The sequence below is a fragment of the Lynx rufus genome, unplaced genomic scaffold (genome assembly GCF_022079265.1).
Source record: "Lynx rufus isolate CCGP_SWC_20201006 ecotype Redwood Valley unplaced genomic scaffold, mLynRuf1.p SCAF_18, whole genome shotgun sequence".
Lineage (NCBI taxonomy): Eukaryota > Metazoa > Chordata > Mammalia > Carnivora > Felidae > Lynx > Lynx rufus.
In genome coordinates, this window is record NW_025814832.1 from 4,763,445 (window position 1) to 4,786,775 (window position 23,331).

A 23,331-nucleotide genomic window follows, 5' to 3' on the forward strand; every position below is an offset into this window, starting at 1 on the left:
CCCCACTGGAGGCCCGCTCGGGCCTTCGCTCTTGGACGTGCTCCCCGAAGTGTGTGCCCATCACCCTGCCTGGACCCAGTAGGACGAGCTCACCCAGGACCCGTGCAGAACGCACCCGCGGCCCTGCCCCTTGCCCCCACCCCGCTCCCCATCTCCTGCTTGCCTGAGCCACACAGACACCCTCTCCTGGCTAATGTTGTTAAACCACCGTGCTACTTCCATCTCATTATGGTAATGACACAGAGGAGGGGGGCAGCCCTCACAGGATAAAATCCAATCTAAATTAATTTCCCTGGCTGGGGATGGGAATGGGACGCCTTTATTAGCAACACCGGGGAACCCACACACCCTGGGAGCAGCAGGGTGCCCCAGGGAGCAGGAACAGTGCCTAGTTCCCCTCTGCAGGGGAGGGCCTCTCAGCAGAGGCCCCGGGTGCCTTGGTGAAGGAACAGCATCACACCCATGACCCTGGGGGTGAGCAGGGCAGAGGCGAGTCCTTCCAGTGACCCCGGGGTTACCCTTGGCCTCCTGGGCTTTCTGCTGTCCTCCCAGCTGGGCGCTGCTTGCAGAGAGTGAGGAGAGACAGATCTTACTCCTCGCTCCCAGCACCGCGCCTCTCCGCTTCCCTAGTTCTCTCCTGTACCCCACCCTCCCTTTCCCGTAGAGGCGGACACCCTTAGCGGGACCCGTCTCCCGAGCACCCCGATGGCAGTGCCAGCCCGGCCTAGTTACCGTCTCCTGCTGCACTCCCTGCTGGGCAACTTATTAGGTTTCATTTCAGCTGCCCGGAGTTTCCTTACCTTTTTTTTTTTTTAATGTGGGGTTGGGTTGGGGGGAGCCATTCAGTTTTCAACAGGAACCTCATTAGCTATTCAGGGAAGGTATCAAGAGGAATTTCAGCAATTTGCTCCTTATTTAGAGTCACTGGGCGGGAAATAGGAGGCCAGGAGGTAGAGGAGCAAGGAAAGAGGCCTCGACCCTGGCCTGTGTGCCCATCGAAGCGCACTGCCAGCTGGGCACAGTGGGACTGCTGGCTTCCAGCCCGGCGTGGGCTGTCCTGGTGGTGACACGAGTTCTGCTGGGCCTGGCCAGAGGCTGGCACCCAGGGGTGGGGGCCAGAGCCAGCTGCTCATCTAGAGTGGCCAAGATGAACTGTGGAAAGTGAGTAAGATGAGGCAGGACGTCCATTTCTACCTATTTCAGTGCCCACCCGGCCCCTTGTTCTTGGATCTGTTGAAATGGAAAAGGTCAAGACAGCAACTAGGCAGAGTCTATCCACCTCTTCCCTGGAAGCTGTCTGTGGGTCCCTCCTAGGCCCCCCTGGTACAGGGGCTCCTTAGACTGGCACAATGAAATGCCCCCATCCCAGACCAGGCTGCTCAGCAGGGCGAGGTGGCCTGACCTGTATCCTGGATGTTGCCTCACCCCTGCCCTATCCCCCTGCTTTCGGGCCGTGCGAGGCCGCCTCTGCTTGCATCCTGTCCTATGGTGGCCCTGATTCCTGGCGGCTTCTGGGTGCCGGAAATCCGGACTCTTCCCTGCGCTGGGGGAGCCACCTTGGCCATGCATGTTCTCTCACAGGTTTGACAGCGAGCTGTCGCAGGCACACGAGGAGGCCCAGCGGGAGAAGCTGCAGCGGGAGAAGCTGCAGCGAGAGAAGGATGCGCTCCTCGCCGAAGCTTTCAGCCTGAAGCAGCAACTGGAGGTGCGTGGCCCACCCGCATCCGTGCCCCATCCCCATCACAGACGCAGGCTGGGTCCCGGCCGGCCTCATCTTCTCTTTTGCTCCAGGAAAAAGACATGGACATTGCAGGGTTCACCCAGAAGGTCGTCTCACTGGAGGCTGAGCTCCAGGACATTTCTTCCCAAGAGTCTAAGGATGAGGCCTCTCTGGCCAAGGTCAAGAAACAGCTCCGGGACCTGGAGGCCAAGGTCAAGGATCAGGAAGAGGAGCTGGATGAGCAGGCGGGGACCATCCAGATGTTGGAGCAGGTGCTACAGGGTTTGGCCGAGGGAGGCATCCCCCCTCCCCCACCCCCACCCCCCCGCCACTAACCCAGGGAATAGCCGAAGGAGGACAAGTTCCCATGTGCAGTCATTCATTCGTTCCCTTACTCACAAAATGTGGGGTGAGCACCTGATCGGTGCCAGCCACAGTGTGAAAGTAATTAAGCTTTCACGTAGCTCTCCGCGAGAACAAATCTTGATTGAGCTCTAGCAGTCAGGGGTTCAGGATGCACAGCAGCCAGGAGGCCCTGAGCCCACCCAGCCCGCCCCCCAGCCACCGTGTCAGTCCAGGGAGCTAGAGCCTGGAGGCCAAATGGAAGACCTACAGAATTGTCCCCACCTCTGGCAGCCTCCCCTGGGCCTGGGACACACATCTAGTGAGGGAGTTCGGCTTCTCTGGAGAAGCTGGCTGCCACAGGAGCAAGGCAGGAGCACAGGGGTATTTCTGGCAGAGACCATCCCCACTCCTGAGCCCAGGGAGCACTGCCTGCCAGGGTGTAGCACTGGGGTCAGGAACCTGGTCCCTATTCCCAACCACCTCTAGGCCAAGCTACGTCTAGAGATGGAAATGGAGCGAATGAGACAGACCCATTCCAAGGAGGTGGAAAGTCGGGATGAGGAGGTGGAGGAGGCCCGGCAGTCATGTCAGAAGAAGGTAAGGTAATGGGCAACTACCCTGTCCCATACAAACCCTGGTTCCCCCATCACTGCTTTAAAGGAAGGGGTTTAAAGTCAGTTGAGCATCTAATTCTTGATTTTGGCTCAGGTCATGATCTCACAGTTCATGGGATTGAGCCCCAAATTGGGCTTTCCATTGACAGTGCAGAGGCTGCTTGGGATTCTCTCTCTCTCTCTCTCTCTCTCTCTGCTCCTCCCCCACTCACTTGCACCTTTGCGCTCTCTCTCTCTCAGTAAATAAATAAACATTAAAAAAAATAAAGTAAGGGGTTTTCTGTTTCCCTACCTTAGCCACACTATCATCCATTGCCATTTTGGACCCGGAACCTCTGCTGGAGACCCTGGCATTGGCTGGGATGTGTGCTCTCGGGGTCGATAGAGAAGCTCAGTCCTTTGAGGCACGAATGCTCCCTGCTTTCTGTGCCAAGCGACAGCTCACTCTGTACCCCTCTGCAGTCAGCTAGCCTGACCCAGCAGGGCCTGCCCACTCCAGAACGAAGCCTCCCACTCAGAACGAAGTCCCTCCTCTCCCTCCCAGGCTGCTTTGAAACCCTAGGAACTTTGAACTTGGGGTCTGACCCCTTGGGGTCCTCCATGCTCAGCCTGCCCCACAGTTTTCCCAGGGTAGGGGGATCCAGAAGGGAAGGGGACTGGCTGGAAGCAGACGCTGAAGGGACCGGTGGGCCTCTGTCCCCGGGCCCTGCAGTTGAAGCAAATGGAAGTGCAGCTTGAGGAGGAGTATGAGGACAAGCAGAAGGTGCTTCGAGAGAAGCGGGAACTGGAGAGCAAGCTCGCCACGCTCAGCGACCAGGTAAGCATGGCCTGCTGGTGGGGCCCAGCCAACAGCCTGTACCGTCCGGCCTTAGGGAGGCCATCTCGGGGATACAAAGCTGGGAATGGGGAGGGGGACTGGGCTCCGTAAAGCCCACCGTCATCGCGTGTATAACTGGGGTCATTACCACACACAGCACCCCCAGGCTTTTCTCACTGGCTGGCACGACCCTGGCACTTCCTCTGTTGTTACTTGTTAAGGAGACTCTCAGAATGAGGGCGAGAGTGAACCAGGGGCTTAGGGAAGATAGGAGGAGGCTCTGTGGTGGAACCCAGAGCCCCAGCTTCTGGTGTCCACCCAGGTGAACCAGCGGGACTTGGAGTCAGAGAAGCGGCTCCGGAAAGACTTGAAGCGCACCAAGGCCCTGCTGGCAGATGCCCAGATCATGCTGGACCACCTGAAGAACAACGCACCCAGCAAGAGGGAGATCGCCCAGCTGAAGAACCAGGTATCTTTACAGAGAGGAAGTCGGCAGCTCCAGGGGGCTGGTTCTTCCTCCTGCTCCTGCCCCTCTCAGGGATTCTTGAGTCCTTGAGAAGGAAGGTAACAGGGAAGGGGGAGAAGCCACTTGTAGCAGCCAGACTCCTAGGATCTGTGCCTGCCATACAGCGTGACTGCCAAGCCCCAGGATGGCATGGATGGGTCCCCGTACCCACCCTCCCTGCCACAGCAGATGCCTGTGCGTGCACCCCAACACGCCACAGCCCCGGGGTCAAGCGAACAGAGCGCCTGGGCTCCTTCTCCCCTGTGAGCACCCTGTACAGCCCTCCTGCTCCCAGGGAATGGCTGACGTCTCTCCCTGGGGCGGGGGTGGCTCTGTGTCCAGCTGGAGGAGTCAGAGTTCACCTGTGCAGCGGCCGTGAAAGCGCGGAAAGCAATGGAGGTGGAGATCGAAGACCTGCACCTGCAGATTGATGACATCGCCAAAGCCAAGACCGCGGTGAGGGACTGGGGTGTGCGAGCCAGGCTCGGGGGGCGGCTGAAGCAAAATAGAGCTGTAACTGTGGCTCCCTTCCCCCCAGACGGGGGCCCTGCCCCAGCCCACTCCCTTCACTCCAGGACTTCCTGCAGGGAGAGGGGGCCTCCCCTCCTTCGCCCCTCCCCACTCAGAGCAGAGGCTGGGAGGGGGGCAAGGTGGAAGAGGGAGCCAGCAAGGGCCCATCTCCCTGTTTAACCACCTGCCTGTGGGAGCTTGGCCGCAGGCCCCGACACCATAAATAAAGGCAGCTAATGTGGCTGAGGGATGTAAACAGGTGCCTAGAGATTAGCGGAAGCACCGATAAGAGGATGGGATGGCTCCGTTTCCCTCCTCTTCCCCTGGCCAGCCCACTGACAAGCCCAAGCGGCAGCTAATTAGAGCTTTTATTTAATGCTTCCCTTTTAATTCCCTACCTCTCCCACGGCCCATCTATCGGCCGGGAATTCATTACGGGGATGCGGCCACCAGTACCTCCTTGGGCAGGGAAGGGGGCAGCGGGGAGGCTAGGCTGGGGGCTCTGGGCTCCGCGGCCCCCCAACTGGTCACCCATCTGCTGAGAGATGCCAATCTCCCGGGCTTGATTTATCCCCGTGACATTTGTGCTCCTCAGCAGTTTTCAGGTGAGTAATTCAAATTCTTTAATTGTGTTAAAAAAGGCTGTTATAAAATTACCATTTTATTTAAATCCGAGTTAATAAATTTCTTGGCGGAGGCTTCCCCAGCTCCCCACAGCCCGGTAACAAGACGGATGGGGCAGAGAAGGAGCCAACGCAGTCATTTTGGTTTGGAATTACAGGCTAATAGATTCATTCATTTCCTGAAGCTGCTGTTGGCCGTCTCCTCCCCTCCCCCCAGGAGTGGACCGGCTGTGGGGGCTGGATGGCCTGGTAGCAGGCCAGGGGGGGCGGGGGTTGGGGGGGAGAATGAGAATCCGAGCTAGCAGAGCTTCCCAGAGTCCAGGGGTCCTTGCCTGAGGCCTGAAGGGGGCAGAGTACCTTCAGGTTAGGGCCTAGATTGCTGGTGCCAGGATGATGGGTCATTTGTTCTGGGCAGACCTTTTCTGCCTTCTCATTAGCCTTCAAAGAGCTGCCAGAAAGCAGCTGTCATTTAGCCCAGGGTCTGCCCACGCTGCAAAGACAGCCTTTGTCTCAGCTGCCCGAGCGCCACGGGTCTGGACCAGTGCGTGGACCCGGCCCCGACATCACCCCCTTCCCTTTGGAGGTGGCATGGGGAAGTTCGGATTTGCCACCTGGTGCCGTCGGGCACTCGAGGCCCCATGCCCTCTGATCGGTCTTGCCTCCGTCCAGCTGGAGGAGCAGCTGAGCCGCCTTCAGCGTGAGAAGAATGAGATCCAGAGCCGGCTGGAAGAGGACCAGGAGGACATGAATGAGCTGATGAAGAAGCACAAGGCAGCCGTGGCTCAGGTGCCCCACCACACCCCGCGCCACAGACGCTGGCCCTCTGGTCCTCTTCCTAAGCCCCCCCCCCCCCCACGCCACTTCTCTTGGGAGTCGCGGGCCTGCACTCTGTGTGCGGTGTGGTGGGCTGGGGTTTGTGTTCATGGGGGGTCCTGCTTCAGCACTCACTCCTTTCCCAGGCCTCGCGGGACTTGGCACAGATGAATGACCTCCAGGCTCAGCTAGAAGAAGCCAATAAGGAGAAGCAGGAGCTGCAGGAGAAGGTGGAGACTTTCTCCCTTGGTAGAAAGAGGGTGTGGGGTGTATGTAGGGGCGGACCCCCAAGCCCGTTGGAAAGCAAGCGCTCCTCTCAGTCATTAGTAATCCACGCCGCCGCATCAATGCACGCGAAGGGCTAGGCTTGGAGCCATATCACCACAGTAGACATTTTGGCTTCAGCTGCCTCATTTCACATTTCTATTCCCTCTCTGGTCCTCGGCTTTCTCCTTTCCCTCCAAAGGGCAAAATCTGTGCCAGCATCGGGCCAGGTGGGGAATGCCTCTGGCTCGGGGCCCCGTCCTCCCACCTCCCCAGTGCATCCCTCCCTCCCTTGGCCCTCTGGTCACCATGGTGATCTTGCCCAGGCTCTGCCCCTCCCTTCTGGGCTCAGCTCTTCTCTTCCTGCCCCCACCCCCAGCTACAAGCCCTCCAGAGCCAAGTGGAGTTCCTGGAGCAGTCCATGGTGGACAAGTCCCTGGTGAGCAGGCAGGAAGCTAAGATCCGGGAGCTGGAGACCCGCCTGGAGTTCGAAAGGACCCAAGTGAAGCGTCTGGAGGTGGGTGCACACTTGTCCTGGTCCGTAGCCAGAGCAGGGCAGAGCTGCCCCGGCAGCTGGAGCCACGCATGCTCAGCTGCGCCGGGCAGGCCACGGACGCTCCTCAGAGGCCCCTGCCAAGCTGCCAGGCCAGCTGACGGGGCGGGTGCCTTCCCCCCGCCCGCCCCGCCTGCTCTCTGGGCACCGTGGAGCCAGCCTGCTTTACATTCTGTTTCCGTGCTTGCTTTCTGCCAAGGGACCAGAGCAGCTTAGCTTTTTGTCTTCATATTTTCCTCCACCATGAGCTCCCCCCGCCGGTCCCCTCACTCGCTCTCGCTCTGCTCTCCGGCAGGGTCATAAATATGCAGCGGATGGCGCCACTTCTGTGAGGGCTGAAGTCTGTTCTCTCATCTCACCGCGCTCACTCTCTCTCTCCCTTCCCTTTTTTATTGCCTTTTTTCCTCACTTCTTCCCACCCTTCTTGTCTCTGCTTTTTCTCCTCTCTCTTTGCTTCTCTCCACGTCTGCCCCCTTCTTTTGCGTTTCTCCTCCCCACCCACTCCCCACTTCTTCCTCTCTCCCCATCCCATGCCTCTTCTCCCTCTGCTCTTCATCCTTTCCTTCAACCCTCCTCCTGTTCCCGTTCACCCCTCTCCTGCTCTGTCTTGTTATCCCTTCCACCCATGGCCTCCATACTCCACATCCAGTCCTCTCTGCTCCAGGCTCCGGAAGCCGGCGCGCCCAGCCCCACCCTCCCCGGTAGAGCAGGTGGGATGAGAGAGGCAGGCAGAATTGTCTCTGGGTGAACACTCCCCTCGCCCTATTTTTAAGTTCTCCTCCTCCCGCTCGAGCTTGTAGACTTGTGGAAGCACCTCCAGTTCTCCATGAGAACTGTGTTCACGGGCGTGCGTGCCAAGGAGCGTCCCTGCCACCTCCCCGGCAGCCCCTCAGCCCGTGAAGCAGGCACCAGGGAAGGGATGGAAACAGGTGACTCTGGAGCTGGCAGTGGGCATTGAGAGGGCGTTAGTACCCTTGACCCGGGAAGGGAGTATGGCCAAAGCTCCCAAGATGAGGTCACAGTCCTCAGGAGAGCTAGGGAGAGTTAGGGGAGACCCAGTGATGTTCCTCGGCTACACACCACAGCCTCAGCACAGCTGGTAATATCTTGACCCCCATCTTGCATACAGGAAGGGTTAAATAGGTTGCCTAAGGTCACAAAGCTATCAAGGGGCAGGAGAAGCCATTGATCCGGTGGCTCTGGGGCAGATCTGTATACTTGTCTCCTTTTCTTGTCGACCTCAGTCCCTTTCCTCGGCTCTCTCTGTTTCCCTTCTGCTCAGAAGAGCAGTCTTGTAGTTTAGACGCACAGAATGTTAAACACAAATGGCCCTTAGAAATCATATAGTCTAGGGGCGCCTGGGTGGCTCAGTCAGTTAAGCGTCCAGCTTCGGCTCAGGTCGTGATCTCATAGTTCTTGGGTTCGAGCCCCGCGTCGGGCTCTGTGCTGACAGCTCAGAGCCTGGAGCCTGCTTCGGATTCTGTGTCTCCCTCTCTTCTGCCCCTCCCCCACTCATGCTTGCCCGTGCTCTCTCTCTCTCTCTCTCTCTCAAAAACAAATAAAAATTAGAAATCATATAGTCTAGTGCTATTATTTTAGAGACACAGAGGCTGGGGGGCCTGGGGTAGAGACCCCATGGCCAGTCAGCAGTAGAACCAGAAGCAGGTCCTTCCCTCATGCTCTGCCGCAACCTCCAGGTCATTTCTTGCGCAACGTCCTATGGCCCCGGGAGGGAACAATGTATTCAGTTTCTGGAGGAAGAGAGATTCATCAGGCTTAGAGGGATGGCTTTGTGCTTAGAATCTGATGACTGTTTAGTCTCCTAATCCAGGAACTCTCATAAACCATTCACCTCCAAGCACAGGATCTAGCTTTTGGAGCTGCTGGGTTCAGAGTCCCTGAGGGAAGTCCTGCTGACTGTGGAGACCCCACACATGGTATCAATGTGGACAGACCCAGGCTGTAGCCAGAGGGTTCCTCTGACCTTGGTCGTGATGATGATGATGATGATGATGATGATGATAGCATCATCCCAAGTGCCTTCACATACTTTACCTTATTTAATCTTTAAAAGACCCTGGGGGGGCGCCTGGGTGGCGCAGTCGGTTGAGCGTCCAACTTCAGCCAGGTCACGATCTCGCGGTCCATGAGTTCGAGCCCCGCGTCGGGCTCTGGGCTGATGGCTCAGAGCCTGGAGCCTGTTTCCAATTCTGTGTCTCCCTCTCTCTCTGCCCCTCCCCCGTTCATGCTCTGTCTCTCTCTGTCCCAAAAATAAATAAACGTTGAAAAAAAAAATTTTTTTTAAATAAAAGACCCTGGGGGTGGGGAGGGGCATGACTTGATGGCTCAGTCAGTTAAGCAGCTGACTTTGGCTCAGGTCATGATCTTGCGGTTCGTGAGTTCGAGTCCCGCATCGGCTCTGTGCTGACAATTCAGAGCCTAGAGCTGTTTCGGATTCTGTGTCTCCCTCTCTCTCTGCCCCTCCCTCACTCACGCTCTGTCTCTCTCTTTCTGTCTCTCTCTCTCAAAAATAAACATCAAAAAAAAAATTTTTTTTTTTTAAAAAGACACCAGAGGACTGCGGTAGGTGTTATTCTCCCATATTACAGAAGATAAAGGAAGGGGGCACCTGGGTGGCTCAGTCTGTTAAGCATCTGACTCTCAGCTCAGGTCATGATCTCACAATTCGTGGGTTTCAGCTCCGTCTTGGGCTGAGCTGACAGTCTGGAGCCTGCTTGGGATTCTGTCTCTCCTTCTCTCTGCCCCTTTCCTGCTTACTCTGTCTCTTTCTCTCTCTCGCTCTCGCTCGCTCTCTCAAATCAATTAATTAATTTATTTATTTATTTATTTATTTATTTATTTATTTTTAAAAAGATGAAGGAAGGCTCTTCAGAGAGCTTTAATTCTTGCCCACCTAGCAGACCTAGCAGCGAGTGGTGGTGCCAGAGCTGGACCCCAGGCCTCCTGACTCTGGAGTCTCATCAGAGCCACACTCCCGTCTCTGACTAGCTGGTGGGCTTCTCTTCCCTACCTCCCCCTCCAGAGCCTGGCCAGCCGGCTCAAGGAGAACATGGAGAAGCTGACTGAGGAGCGAGATCAGCGCACAGCAGCTGAGAACCGGGAGAAGGAGCAGAACAAGAGGCTACAGCGGCAGCTCCGCGACACCAAGGAGGAGATGGGCGAGCTCGCCAGGAAGGAGGCCGAGGCGAGCCGCAAGAAGCATGAACTGGTAACGTGCCGAAACCCGCAGGGCCCCGAGCAGGCAGCTGTCTGGGTGCACGCCTCCCCTGGGCTGGGGTGGGGGATGGGCCACAAAGAAACCAGAGTTTAGATCTCTGGAAGGAAGAGGAACACGTCCCGAAGCCAGGCCAGAGGGCCGGGGGCAGTGCCCGAGTCTCCATCTGGAGCTCCATGACGCCTCCATGGCGCTCCTTCCCGGCCTAGAGAGACTTGCAGCGGGCTTTCTCTAGAGCAGCCAGATAGAGACTGGCCCTCCGGTGAACTCGACTGCCCCCCCTCCCTCCTAGGAGATGGATCTGGAGAGCCTGGAGGCCGCTAACCAGAGCCTGCAGGCCGATCTCAAGCTGGCATTCAAGCGCATTGGGGACCTGCAGGCCGCCATCGAGGACGAGATGGAGAGCGATGGGAATGAGGACCTCATCACCAGGTGAGGGGGCCTCTGTGGCAGCGGCGGCCGCACCGAGGCCCTCTGACCACCTGTGGAGCAGGCCACGAGGTAGAACAGCTGCAGTCTCTGTCTCCCTGCCACTGAGCCGCAGCCCATCTTTCCCTCATTGCCAGACCCCAGCATGGACCCTGTCCTGTAATGACCGAGGGCAGGACCGGTGCTGCCCGGGTGAGATGCCCTCCCTCCCCCTCCCTGTCCTCCCTCCTCAGGCCTCCCGGGAACCTGGCTCTCCAGCTCTGCCTGTTCACAATGAGTTATTCCCCCGTTTAGCTGCATTTCCGATGGCGCCTGCCCTACTCTGGGGAAAGCAGAGATTTAAGGCCCGTGGTACCTTGTTACCATGCCAGAGATTTTCTCTCATAAAACCCACCCAGGGAATGGTTTCGGAGAGAGAGATTTATAGTCCTAGGCTCAGGAAGAAGTCACAACGCAGGTAGACCAGCAGTTCTGGAGGGTGAGGGTCAGGCCCTGGAGAAACTCCGAAGGCTGCCTTGGGCGGACCCCCACCCCCAGACCTGCCCCCTTCCCGCTTGAGTGCTGATGCCCCATCCTGCAAGTGGGTCCTGGCCCACATAAGAAGCCTGCTCCTTGGGGGCAGAGAAAAAGTGCCCCGGGGCGGCCCAGACCTCCCTCTGAGGATACACTGTCACTCACCCCACCCCCCCCAGCTGGTCTCAGCCAGCCAGAGCCATGTCTTGCTCAGGATGTCCACCTTGGCTGAGAGGTCCACCCTTGCTTTGCCCACTGGTTTTTCAATCTTCTTCTTCTGTCCCCCTAGCCCACCATTTTCTTTCTGTTTCCAGTTTGCAGGACATGGTGACAAAGTATCAGAAAAGAAAGAATAAACCGTGAGGACTGGGGCGCAGGCGCTCTCTGCCTCTCCTTCTGTGGTGTCTAACTGCCCCTAACACTGGCTTTCACCCAGGGTCCCCACTGCATGCCGCACGTGGACACGGCCTCTTGCACACTCTCCAAGCTGGTCTCACGCTAACACCACTGACTCTGCCCTGAGGGGAGGCAAGGCCAGGGCAGTGAGGCGCTACCCCAGGGAGGTGCAGGCTGGCGCTCATGCCCTTGGTGTGCAGGACGGGGGCTCCATCAGAAAAGAGAGCTCAGCCTCATTCGGTGGTACCCACAATCTGCCTTCCTGAGCTCCAGCCCTCTCCTTCCTCAGAAACCAAGCCTCCCAGCCTATTTCTCTGGGGAAAAGTCTGTTCGGGCTGGATTTTTCCATATCCCGGGGCTCCTTTGGAGCCCAAGCTACCCAAAAGAAGCGGGTATGTTTCATTTTGAAAGGTCCACCACCTTCTGGTGGCAGACAAAGGTACAAGGTGAGGAGCATCTAGCAGTTACTTGTTTGAGGAAGGCATCCAGGCAGCTAATCACAGCCTGGGAGCAGTGGCAGGGGGGAGGGAACTGGCAAGGGAAGGGAACACAGCCAGATGTGTTTACTTTACTCCCTGCGGGCGCCTTGGGCACAGGGAGGCCCCAGGCATTTGCGCTGGTGCCTGTCTGTCAGGTGGCAGGGAGCCCAGCACATCCACCCTCTCTCGATTCTTTCTTTCTGGGTGGGAGCTGGACGGCGGGTGTGAGATGTGCAGGCCTTCAGGCGGATCGGAGTGATCCTCCGTCAAGTTCGTCAGGGCTGTTTGTTTGGAGGTTGTTTTTTTAGCGTGGCATTGGATTTCCTCCCCCTACTCCCTCTGGCTTGGCAGGCCTCCTCCCCTGGCCAGGATGGGCTGGCGGCCTCGCAAAGGACTCCGTGAGAGCTAATGATAAATGTAATAGTGTGTAACAGTGATAGAGGGCCGCTGGAGCCCGGTTGTCACACACAATTAATATCCCTCGCCATTCTGTCTCCGTTTGTTTGTTCCCCCGCGATTCGGCTCCCAGTTAACTAATAGCACATGAGCCTGGACATAAATTGTATTTGACTCGAGGTTTAATTCCGACCATTTAAAGTTTCAACTGCCCCCTGAGCCTGCCTGCCCCTGGAGTTTGTTTACGGGTCTGATTATTTAAGAAAAAGAACCTAAACATCATCTATGTGCTCGAAACTAAAGGGAAGGTGAGGGCAGCCAGGCCAGCTTCTCAACCCGTTTGCTGCTCTGAATGTAAGGAGGGAAATTCATATTCTGGGTCCACGACTATCTGTCCCCTGTGTGTTCTAGCCCTGCCATCCTTGGACTGTAGGAGCTTCGAGGGCTGATAAAATGCGCATTTAAGATCATATTCTAAACCATTTCCAGGCATGGGCACGTGCGTGCATGCATGAGTACACACACACACACACACACACACGCACGCACACCCCAGTGTGCACTCACGCAGGCGCACTGGGGTGGGCAGTCCTAGCCACAATCCTGCTGATGGCAGAGGTGGTGTGGCTCCGTCCTCAGCAGCTCTGGGCCCCAGCTCCAAGTTATCGAGCAAGCCAGTGAGTGAGTGTGCTAAGGCGGGCAGAAAAATAATGTTTCGATTTACTTAGAGATACAGTTGTTATTGCCATAACCTTAATGAAAGCAGTAAACAGCGCAGTATTAAGGGAGATTTATACAGAAACACTTTTAACATGTAGACATAGATTTTGCGATGCATACAGCACCTCCTTTCTAAAGGCAATCAATATGGTTATGAACGGTGGTGATAAATTACAGGCTCTGAAGCTAGAGAAGGAGGTTTTTTGCACGGGTGTATAAATCAGGTGGTATTGGCGTTCCATGGGGCCCATGCACCATAGTAAATCTGCCAGGCTCGGACAGGCACAGGGCTTGCATTAGTGGTTTTGGGGCTGTCTGCTAAACTCCTGTTTACCCAGGGCATCAACCAGCCTCGTCTTCGTTATAATTCTGTATTTGATGGAAGCCCATAAAATATGCCTCTTTGTTCCCCTCCCAACGGGTCATGTTCTCTCACAGTCCCCAGAACAGAGTCTGGTGGTTTCTGGTTTCTGGCGTGCGTGCGTGCGTGTGTGTGTGTGTGTGTGTGTGTGTGTGTGTACGCCCTCACACACACACACACGCGCGCGCCTGTGTGGCTATTTATTCAAGAACATAATTCAGGAATGGGCCTGCTCCTGTTGACACAGATGAACGGAAATTTATATCAAGGAGAAATCCCAGCATATCCATAGCAGGGGAATGTGGTGAGCAGACATTTTGCAGAATTCTAGAAGCATTCTCACTCAGAAGCTGTCTCTAAGCCCCCACTGCTTTGTGAAGGAGTCACCATGACTCCAGCCTCAGACTCTGACTCCTTTGGGCTTTTCTGCAAGTAGAGAGGGCTCAGGCCAGCTTGGCCAGAAAGCAGAACTGGGGAGCAAGAACTGGGGAGGAGGGGGAGAGGAGACTCAGAGAGACAGAGCCAATGTCTGGGACTCTCTGGGCTCAAGTGGATCTCCAGGGTGCAGTTTGAATCCCGAAACTGTGCTAGCACCTCAGGAAATGCTGACGCCCCCTCCTCATTTTTCTTTATTTCTTAAGGGCCGGGGAAGTCACAGGGCCGGTCTGGGATCTGGCCTGTGATGCTCGGTTAGCTTAGCGCTGCCATCAGCTGAGGGGCCTCCCGTTCAAGCTAACCTGCAGCCAGAAAGCTGCCCTGGTCTTTTCTGACCCACGGCCAGTGGTCAGGCTCTCACAGTGAAGGCATGGAAAATGGCAGTAGCCATGGCCCCGTTTCTGGGAGTGTGCACACAAGAAACAGAATAGGCTTCCGGGAGTGGCCGTAGAGCCTACGAATCCTCTCTTTTTAACCAAGAGCCATTTAGCTGTAACTGATACATGGATGGTTTCCCCGTCATCCCCGTTGGACTTATTTGGCTGAACAGCGGGCTGTCACAGAAAGTAGAATGGGAGGTGCCTCCGTGCCCCTCAGGGTCTTCCTGGTGGCTGTCCTACAGTGTGGCCTGCTGAGTGGGGCCGGGTCCTTGTGAATGGTATGCCCCATCTGACCTCTCTTGTTCCCCTCCTGACTCACCGATGTGCATGTCACCCGCATCCCACCCCTGCCCGAGAAATACCTGCCGCCCCGTCAGTGCTCCTTCCTGGGCAGCAGGTGATCACTCCCTCCCCGGCCTTGCCTACCTTTCTGCTCCTCATCCCACAGCGAGGGGGACTCAGATGTGGACTCTGAGCTGGAGGACCGGGTCGACGGGGTCAAGTCATGGTTGTCGAAAAACAAGGGGCCTTCCAAGGCAGCGTCCGACGATGGCAGCTTGAAGAGTTCCAGGTGAGCGTGCGGCCTTGAGCTGGGAGGAAAGGCCACCTCATGGCCCGGGGATAGCTGAGCAGTGCCTGGATCCCAAAGAGGCCGGGTCTCATGCCACCGGCGTCTCTTGCCTGGCGTGCCTCAGAGGGGCCCAGGGATGCCCCCAGCGTGTGCGATGCGCCAGGAGGCTCAGTGTCAGGTCAGGGTTGGTGGCACCTTTGTTTTTCCCAAGCGATGTTTTCCTACCAGACTCAGGGCTTCGGTTTGCCGTGGGTTTAACTTCATCCCCACTTACTCATTTGACAAATGTCGGTTGAACTACCCAAAAGTTTGGGCCCTGGAATCAAGACTGGAAGGTGGCATAAGGAGACTCCGGATCCCACAACCCCGGACAGGGCTGGCTGGGCCCCTGAAGCCGGCAGAAAAAGACACTGGCTCCCCTGACTCCCCTGTCACAGCTCCATTTCTGTCTTTTTCTGCCCATTCTCTCCTTCTTCTGATCTTTTCACCATTTCCCCTCGCCACCACCCCCATGCTTCCTGCTCACACCCATCCACTGGGAGAACTCATTCCCTATTGTCCAGCCAAGTCACAGGCTTCTGATCACACAGACAGCTACGCCTGGAATCCGGGCCTCCACGTTCCTCGTCCCTCACTTCCCAGCCAGCATGGCAGCAGGGAGGGAGATCCTCTGTCCTCTGCTCCAAGGCCTCCTCAAGCTGTTTCCCTGCTGGCTCCCCCGCCTCCCACTTTCTCCCCAACTCTGAACCATCCTGATCCCCACCAGGGCACACCCTTCTCCACCCCCTCCCAGAGTAGCGGGCAGGCTGCTTTGTAAAGTAATCCCTCGCCTTCTCCAACTCCCCTGAGGCCCCTTCCCAAGTCCAGCCCCTCACCACAAGCACCCAGCGGCCCCCTCTAATTGGTTTAATTTATTCAGCCAAACAACATTTTGTTATTGCAGATAATGCCGCCTTCCCCGCCCCACTGCCGTTCACCACGGTGTGGCACAAGGCTCCAGGTAGTTGACAATGAAATAAATTGAACTAAACGTTTTAGAGGGGGAAAAGTGATGAAATAGAACAATGGTCTAATTTACATGACATTCTCCATGAAGCTATTTTCACTGACGCAAATTATTTTGCTTCATTTCCTCCGATGCTCTCGCTGCCACTTTGCCAGGGTGCTGCCGCTCGCTCCTTTTGCCTCATGTCTCCTCCCTCCCTCTGTATCTTTATTCTCTGGGTTTAATGCCGGCTCCTCTCTTTCTCTCTCTCTCTCTCTTTCCCTCTTTCCCTCCCTCCCTCCCCCCCTCTTCCCTCCCTTCCCCTCCCCTCCATTCTCTCTGGGCTGCCTCTAATCCACTACTGGTTCTCTCTTCCCGACCTCATCTCCCTCCCCTAGAACGGCCCTCAACACCTCTGGGAAGGAGGGCAAGGGGGTGGAGGAGAGGCCAGCCTCCGTGCTGAGCTCTCTGAGCTACCGGAAACGGCTCACCCTGAAGGACTCCATCGGGGGCACTGGGGACGAGGACTCGCTCTTCACCACCCTGAGCGAGCGGGCAGCCTCCCCAGAGAGGCCCCCCCGGAAGACCCGCACAGGCCCCAGGGAAGAGCAAGATGAATGCGGCTCCACCTTCTCCGAGGCCCGGAGTCGCGTTGGCCGGGGGCTGGAGAAGCGGTGGGGCTCAGACTTCGACCGGGCCTCGACCGTCTCTGCCCCCACCAGCCGGGCCTCCTCAGCCACACGGCGCGGCTCCGGTGAGGACGGGGCCCGCTCCTCCATGAGCTTCTCGCTCTCAGGCTCCCCCAGTTCCCGGCGCAGCACCTCCCGGCTCGATACCCTGTCCAGGACCCTCAGTCCTTCCTTGAGCCGGGCCTCGGGCCTGGGCCGGGACAGCCCTGATTCCCGCCTGTCCTTGGGCCAGAGCTGCCTGGATGCGTGGGATGACGGAGCCAGTGTGGCCTTGAGCGAGGCCCACTCCCAGTACAGCCACCCGTCGCTGGCCCGCAGCCTGTCGGTGCCACCGCGGCCACACGCCTCACCCTCTGCCACGGATGAGCCTCTCGGCTCCAGCATCCGCCCTGTCAGCCATCACTCCTACCTGGACCCAGACCTGGAGGCCGCCATCAACGAGGTCTTGAGCTACAAACCCGTCCCGTTCCAGAGGAGCAGCCTGGAGCCCGACTCCGAGGAGGACGACCGGAAGAGCATCCAAAGTGTCCGCAGCGCCCAACTGGACCTCCCAGCACGGGCCACCAGCATCCGCCGCTCGGCCTCTGCCGCTGACGTCTCCCGCTCCCGCAGCGGCCGGAAGAGCCGGAGCCGGAGAAGGAGCAGCTCCAGCTCTAGCTCCAGCTCCACCTCCGAGGACTCCTCGGAGCACAAGCGGCGGAAGAAGGGGCGCTCTCGGAAGAGCAAGAAGAAGTCCAAATCGAGAAGAAAGAGAGCGGAGACAGAGTCGGAGTCCTCATCGACATCCAGTGGCTCTACTGTGTCAGGCCACAGCCGCTCGAGCGTGAAGAAGGGCCCGGCTGCAGAAGGTGAGGAGGCCAGGCAGGCGCACCGGCCGTCTCGGAAGGAGGAGAAGAAACGCAAGAAGGAGGTGGACAGCCTGATGATGCGGTACCTGTACCGGCCCGAGAGCGACTAGTGCAGTAGGTGGCGCCCGGCGTGGGGTGCAGCATGGAGTGTGCCGCTCGGTGTGAACTAACGTGCCCGACCCCGTCCGCCACCACCCAGGCCTCTCCTGCGTGCCTCTGTGGCAGGCCTGGCCTCAGAGAGCTTTCTGGCTGCCTTGGAGAGTGGGGCCAGCGAGCTGGTTAGTCCTTCTCTGCCCCGAGCCCAGTCAGCTGACCTTGCTGAGGATGGTCCGGCACAGCTCCCACTTACTAAGTCCTCACCGCGGGTGCCGGGGGACCTCCTAGACATTTGCCACATTTTGTTCACTTCATCCTCACACTAACTCCATAACAAAGGCTTGACTAGCCCCATTCTATAGCAGAGGAAGCTGAGGCTCAGGGAAGTTAAGTCACTGGCCAGGGTCACACAGTTGGGAAGTGATGTGCTGGGATCTGAATGGAGTCTATTAGGCTTGCTCTCCACCACTCCTCCTCCGTAGGGCCCAAGGCAGAGCCCACAGGTGAAATGTTTACTGTGTGTGCCTCGGGCTTTTGTCTATGCCCCCAATGGGCTGGGCTTGGGAAAGGGCTCTAGCCGACCCCTGAGGGCGAGCTGGTGTGTCAGTGGCCCAGCTGGTGTGTCAGTGGCCGCCCTCTCTTACGGGACCTTTGGCTCGGCTCTCGGCTCTTGACACTGCCCTGCAACGCCACCTTCCTCCCTGCTACGCGCGTCAAGCCTCAGACAGCAAGGCTCACGGGGCTGCACCACACCCTCCCTCAAACCCGCAGTTCCCTGACTCCCTCCCCAGCCCTCCCACCTGAAGCCCACACATGGGCGTCGCCTCAGCTCAGCTCATCTTAAAAAGTTATAATGAATAGAAATTAGCAGCTGCTGAGTGACAGCCCCCTCCTGGCTCTCCTGCCTCCCCCAGCCTTCTCTCTGTGGGAAGGGAGATCTAGCAGTTAGGCCCTTTATGCCCACACCCCCACCTCAGAAGAAGGCAGAAACTGACTCACTGGAGTCCCATTGTTCCCGGTTTCCCTGGTGGGTGGTGACATTTGGATCACCCTGGTTATGTGAAGCTGTTTTCGGCCTGGCACCCTCCCAGGGCAAGCTTGCTGCTTCCCAGGAGGTGTGACCCCAGAGCGCAGCCCCCTGGGGCAGGGGCCTTGCTTCCCCGATGCATGAACTAACACACACCTGTCGCATGATTGTGGGCCTCTTGTGCCGTGGGGTGGCTGAGCACGTACGTTGACTTGGCCGGGTTATACCCAAAGGGACCAGTTATGTTTTAAGGAAAGGAGCAAGTAGAAGTGAAAGTTACCTGCAGCTATTTGGAGATGGGTGATGGGATGGAATTAGGGGGATGGTGGAGGAGGGTGGAATTTAAGCCCAGCCCAGGCTCATGGACAGACATCTTGGATTCCTCTGGCCCCGAGCTGCTCTGAAACCAAGCCCTTGGGCTCAGCACTGCTCGGTCGCTTCCCCCCTGTGGCAGTGGTTGCGGGATGCTCTGGGAGGAGCAGAAAGCATCTCTGTTGCACCAGGGAGTTGTTGTCAGCTCCACAGTGAGCAAAGGCTGGAGTCGCAATATTGTATCTACCAGCTCAGCCTTCCCCTCCGCAGCCCTACTGAGTGCCCTGCTCCCTGAATGCAGGAAGTCAGTTGATGGGCCATCGGGTGGTTTGGAAAAGAGAGAAGGCCAGACCCATCTGAGCACTGCACCCCTGCTTGAAGAGGAAGACGTGGGCCTCACCAGGCCCCTCCACACTGCCCGGCAACTGGTGTATTTCGGACCCGATGCCCTCAGCCCATCATCACCCTTGACCCCAGGACCAGCAAGAACAAAACTACATAAAGCCTGTTTCTTCCCCCAGCCACCAGCACAGTTCCTCTTGTCTGCCAGCAAGACAGGAGTGATCCTGAAACCCTATACAACACCACCGGGGAGGATTGGATTCACTGCGGGGAGAGTGGGCGCCGAGCCAAAAGCTTGCCAGTCAATACAGAGCTGGCAGGAGAAGGGCCAGGGAAGGGAGGACCTAGTCAGACTCAGCATGAACCGACTTTGGGTAGAATGGGGGCAGGGGCAGAGTGATGGCTTAGCTTCCCATCTGGTGATGGGGACCGGTGAGAATTCAGAACACGAACGCATCCATAGCAGAGGCAAGGGGAGGGGCCTGCCACCCTGGGCTCACCCAGCAGGAATTAGTTTATACACCAAATTGTTTGTGACAGCGCTGCGCAGGAGACACTGGCTTGTGGGGAGGAAAGCTTTTGGAACAATTTGGTTAAAATGTTCAAATTGCCAGCCCAGACTCTTGCCCTTGGGAGGGGGCTAGCTGCCTGCTGTTGGCTCTACAGCTGTGCCGATAGAAGCCACAAAGGAGACTGGCTGAAGAACACCCAGCCAGGGGCAAGGGTATCTTATGGCTCCGTGGAACTGACCCCCACTACCTGTGCTACTTACCCAGCACCTGGATGGAGCAGTGTTGGAACCTGGCGGGCACAAGGACATAGGGATGGGGGACACGACCCTACTCTAAGGAGAGACGTGGGGGGAATCGAAAGGAATTCGGGCCGGCCCCTACCCGACAGCGCCCCATTGGCATCTGGGTCCCAGTCCTGGCATCTGCCTTGCCCCCCAACTGCCCCCAAAATAACCACACTGCCGTTTCACAAAATCAGTCCTTCCCGTGCCCAAGAGCAGACCTTAGCACTGGGTGCCCAGAAATTCTATCTCAAACATGAAAATAAAACCAGGCTCCCACTAATTTAGAATTCAAACAACCCAAAAGCTAAAATAACCCCAATTTTTTCTATGGTGCACAGTCATCATTGAGCTTTATGATTTCGTCCCTGAGACACCCTAGAGTCCTTAAGTGCCTTTGGCCCATCAAAGTAAGACTCATTTATGTTCAGTCTAGTTTGTATTAAATGTGTTTTGTGCTATTCTGATTCCTTTAAAAATGGTAATTCATTCATGAGAAATATGATAACTATTAACCAGACTGCCCCATTCCTGAACCATTTTGCATAATTGAACATGTAGTCTGTCAGGCTCTTCCTTCTCCCCAGGGAGGGGGGGAGAGAGAGAGAGAGAGAGAGAGAGAGAGAGAGAGAGAGAGAGAGAGAGAAACCTATCTTTACACACCCCCTGGGCTTTCACCATGGGCCTGTGGGGAGCATTCAGGTTTGGTCTTGTTTCCTCTTCGGGTCACCCAATCCAGTGGCCGGGTGGAGTCAGCAAAAGCTTTGAGGTCTAAGAGTCCAAGTTCAAATGTACATACTGGCTATATGACCTTGAGCAAGATGCTTCTTTGAACCAGCTTCCTGGTGACCTTTCATAGGGCTCTTGTGAAGAATAAGACGCATATCCAGACTGCCTAGGACGATGTCTCACACGCTGGAAGTACTCAATAGCCAAACCCTTTCTTCACAACACAGATGGAAAAGTGAAGGATTTGATTCTTTCTCTCAGAAGCCTGCTTCTTCCTCTTCGGGTTTAGGGTAGAACTTCAAAGGGGCTATAAACAAGGTTCCCCGCCTCAGATTCTTAAAGCAGAATTGTGGGCAGAGGGGTCACCGAATTCCTGTTTATGCCAGTGGAAGCTCTCTAGGATCCGGAAGCAGAGCTGTGTCCCTGGGAGCACTGGACGGGGACTCTCTGAGTGCTGGACACTGGTAGGGGTGGAGCTTCTCTGTGCTGCATTTTGTTCAAGAGTGTTGAAATTATGGTGCACTTGAACCGGCAGAGGCAGCAGCGGTGGGAGGGGCAGGGGAAGGTGGCTCTCAGGCTTTGGGAAAGAAAGAAAAAAAGATGACTGGAGCAGAAGGTTCCATCCTTGCTGAATGCCATGAGCCTGCTCCATCCAGGGGATGATGTTTCTTCACATCCTGGTGGGAGGAAGCTGGAGGTTCCCAGTGGCCTGATGAAAACTCTAGAGGGCTGGGTTATGATACCAAGAAAGGGATAACTATGCCACCCTGAAATGGACGTCTTGCCGGTTCCTACATCCTGAGTCTCCTATCCTTGTGGTGAATAGATGATGGCACGGTCAAGGGCAGAAATTCTCACAGGCCTTAGGAAAGCCTAAGGAGAAAGTGTTAAGGTCTGGTAGTATTCCGTGGGGAAGGCTCCTCCTTCTTAGAAGGAATCGTGTTAGGAATGAGGTTCCCTTAGGTTGTAGCCATATAATCACCAGACTGCCATTCTCCAAGTCAGCCTGGTCCATGGACCACCTCAATCAGAATCTTCTGGGGAGGAGTTGAAAATGGGGAATTCCTCGGTTCCACCCAAAAGCTAGCAAATCAAAATTTCTCCAGGGAAGGATGCAGGAGTCCTTATAACACACTCGGGTTTGAGACCCACTGCTCTACAGTGTTGCTTTCCTGGGAATTTCAAAAGGTTTCAGAATCAAAACAATGTGCTCCTTTCTCTTACTACTCTGAGTGTCTTCTGGGGAAGATGGAATTGCTTCTCAAGCAAGATAGGATTGAATTTACTTCTCAATTTGTGGCTTTTAGGGACTGCTATGACAGGGCTTTGGGAGCCTCCCAGACCCAAAGGCTTTGGTGCCGCGAGTTAAGAGCACTGTTCGTCTGTGACCTTGTTCCTCTCTCCCTGCAGCCCCACCAGTTACTGGAAGTCCCTTGCCCCTGACCGGTCAGATGATGAACACGACCCTCTGGACAGCACCTCCAGGCCAAGATATTCCCATAACTATCTGAGTGACAGCGACACAGAGGCCAAGCCGACAGAGACCAACGCATAGCCCAGGGGAGTGGTCTGAACCTCTGGCACCCAAAGGCTACTGCCACAGCGCCTCTCCCAGGAAATGATGGGGCACAGGTCTCCCCCACCTGACTGCTGATCTGCATGGGAAACACCCGACCCAAGGGGGTTGGGGGGCTTTCCAAATTGTGGGTGTCTGACATCTCCACATGGAAGAGGTGGGGGGAAGAGGAGTTTCTGAAAAGAGAACTTAATGCTCCTTCTGCCTCCAAAATGCCACACTTTTGGTTTCGACCTTGGGCCGCACTGTGGGCAGTGGCAGGTGGCTTGGCACTGCATGGAGCCAGCAAGCTGACCTCCATCTCAGCCCCCTGCTCAGGGACGGTGGACAGATTGCCTGCTGGGACACTCTAGGTTGCTGGGTCCATGGGGAGGAATTGGGGGCAGGAACAGCAATTCCTTCCCCGCCCCCAGGCTTGGGGTGAGGGCTTTCTCTTCTCAGTGCCTGCTGTCTTTTTACTTTTAATTTAAATACCCACCCTCTCCATCACAGCTGCATCCCTGAGAGTGGGAGGGGGCTGTGGTGGCAGCTGGGGTTTCCAGGAATGACTGACTAGGGGAATCTCATCTCCCGCTTCGCTCCTCAGAGAGCAGTCCTTTCTCTGTGCAGCTGGAGAGACCGGTGAGCGGAGCTGGGTCCAGATTCTTGTCAGCATGGGGAGCGGCTCTCAGGTGCTTCTGGGTTTGGGTTGAGCAAGCCTACACAGACAGGGGTGCATATGTACCATCTGGCACTTTCAGCCCCCACCCCCTTCGTCTCAGTGTGTTAAGTGCAATGACCTATTTAAGACTAAACCCATTCCACCTATGCCGATAAGTTCGGGGCTTATCCAAGCACTGCCTCCTTGACCCTCTGTCCAAGTTGCCTGGACCGTAGGCCCAACTTGAGAGGGAAGGCCTTGGGTTGGGAGCTTGTGATCAGAAAAACTCAAGATGGGGGTTTGGGTCAGTACTGATGTGCATTAGACACGAGTCCTCACCCTGTGTCCTGAGCCTGAGTCATTTTTCTTCTTCCAATTGCCCTGCCCCCACACACTTCCCCGAGACAAGACAACACGTGGCCGGACAGTCCCAGCCCCACCCTAAAGGTCATCCCACCAATAATACCAGACTTGGGGACCCAAGGGCAGTGCCTGGTGCAGCTCCCATCTGCTGTCCCCCTCACCTTCTCTCCCGCAATTGGTTTGTACTCATTGGGCTGTGCTCTCTCTTCCCTGTTTACCTGATGTATGGAAATAAACATCCTTCTCCTCCTG

At 56.5% G+C, this 23,331-nt stretch overlaps 1 protein-coding gene across 7 annotated transcripts in view; it reads left to right on the forward strand.

Moving 5' to 3' along the window:
* The window catches only part of MYO18A (myosin XVIIIA), a 102,951-nt gene extending 79,620 nt beyond the window's left edge, over nt 1–23,331 (forward strand). For 6 of the 7 annotated variants that reach the window (XM_047080703.1, XM_047080704.1, XM_047080707.1 and 3 more), the window contains 13 exons: nt 1,582–1,705; nt 1,792–1,992; nt 2,552–2,662; nt 3,392–3,496; nt 3,819–3,965; nt 4,344–4,457; nt 5,804–5,920; nt 6,094–6,177; nt 6,591–6,728; nt 9,808–9,993; nt 10,292–10,431; nt 14,557–14,679; nt 21,911–23,331. In XM_047080703.1, the coding sequence (XP_046936659.1) occupies nt 1,582–1,705; nt 1,792–1,992; nt 2,552–2,662; nt 3,392–3,496; nt 3,819–3,965; nt 4,344–4,457; nt 5,804–5,920; nt 6,094–6,177; nt 6,591–6,728; nt 9,808–9,993; nt 10,292–10,431; nt 14,557–14,679; nt 21,911–22,055 (1,735 nt within the window). In that variant the 3' untranslated portion in view covers nt 22,056–23,331. Of the gene's footprint in view, nt 1–1,581; nt 1,706–1,791; nt 1,993–2,551; nt 2,663–3,391; nt 3,497–3,818; nt 3,966–4,343; nt 4,458–5,803; nt 5,921–6,093; nt 6,178–6,590; nt 6,729–9,807; nt 9,994–10,291; nt 10,432–11,255; nt 11,301–14,556; nt 14,680–21,910 lie in introns of all 7 variants that reach the window. The other variant, XM_047080709.1, reaches the window with a different exon arrangement.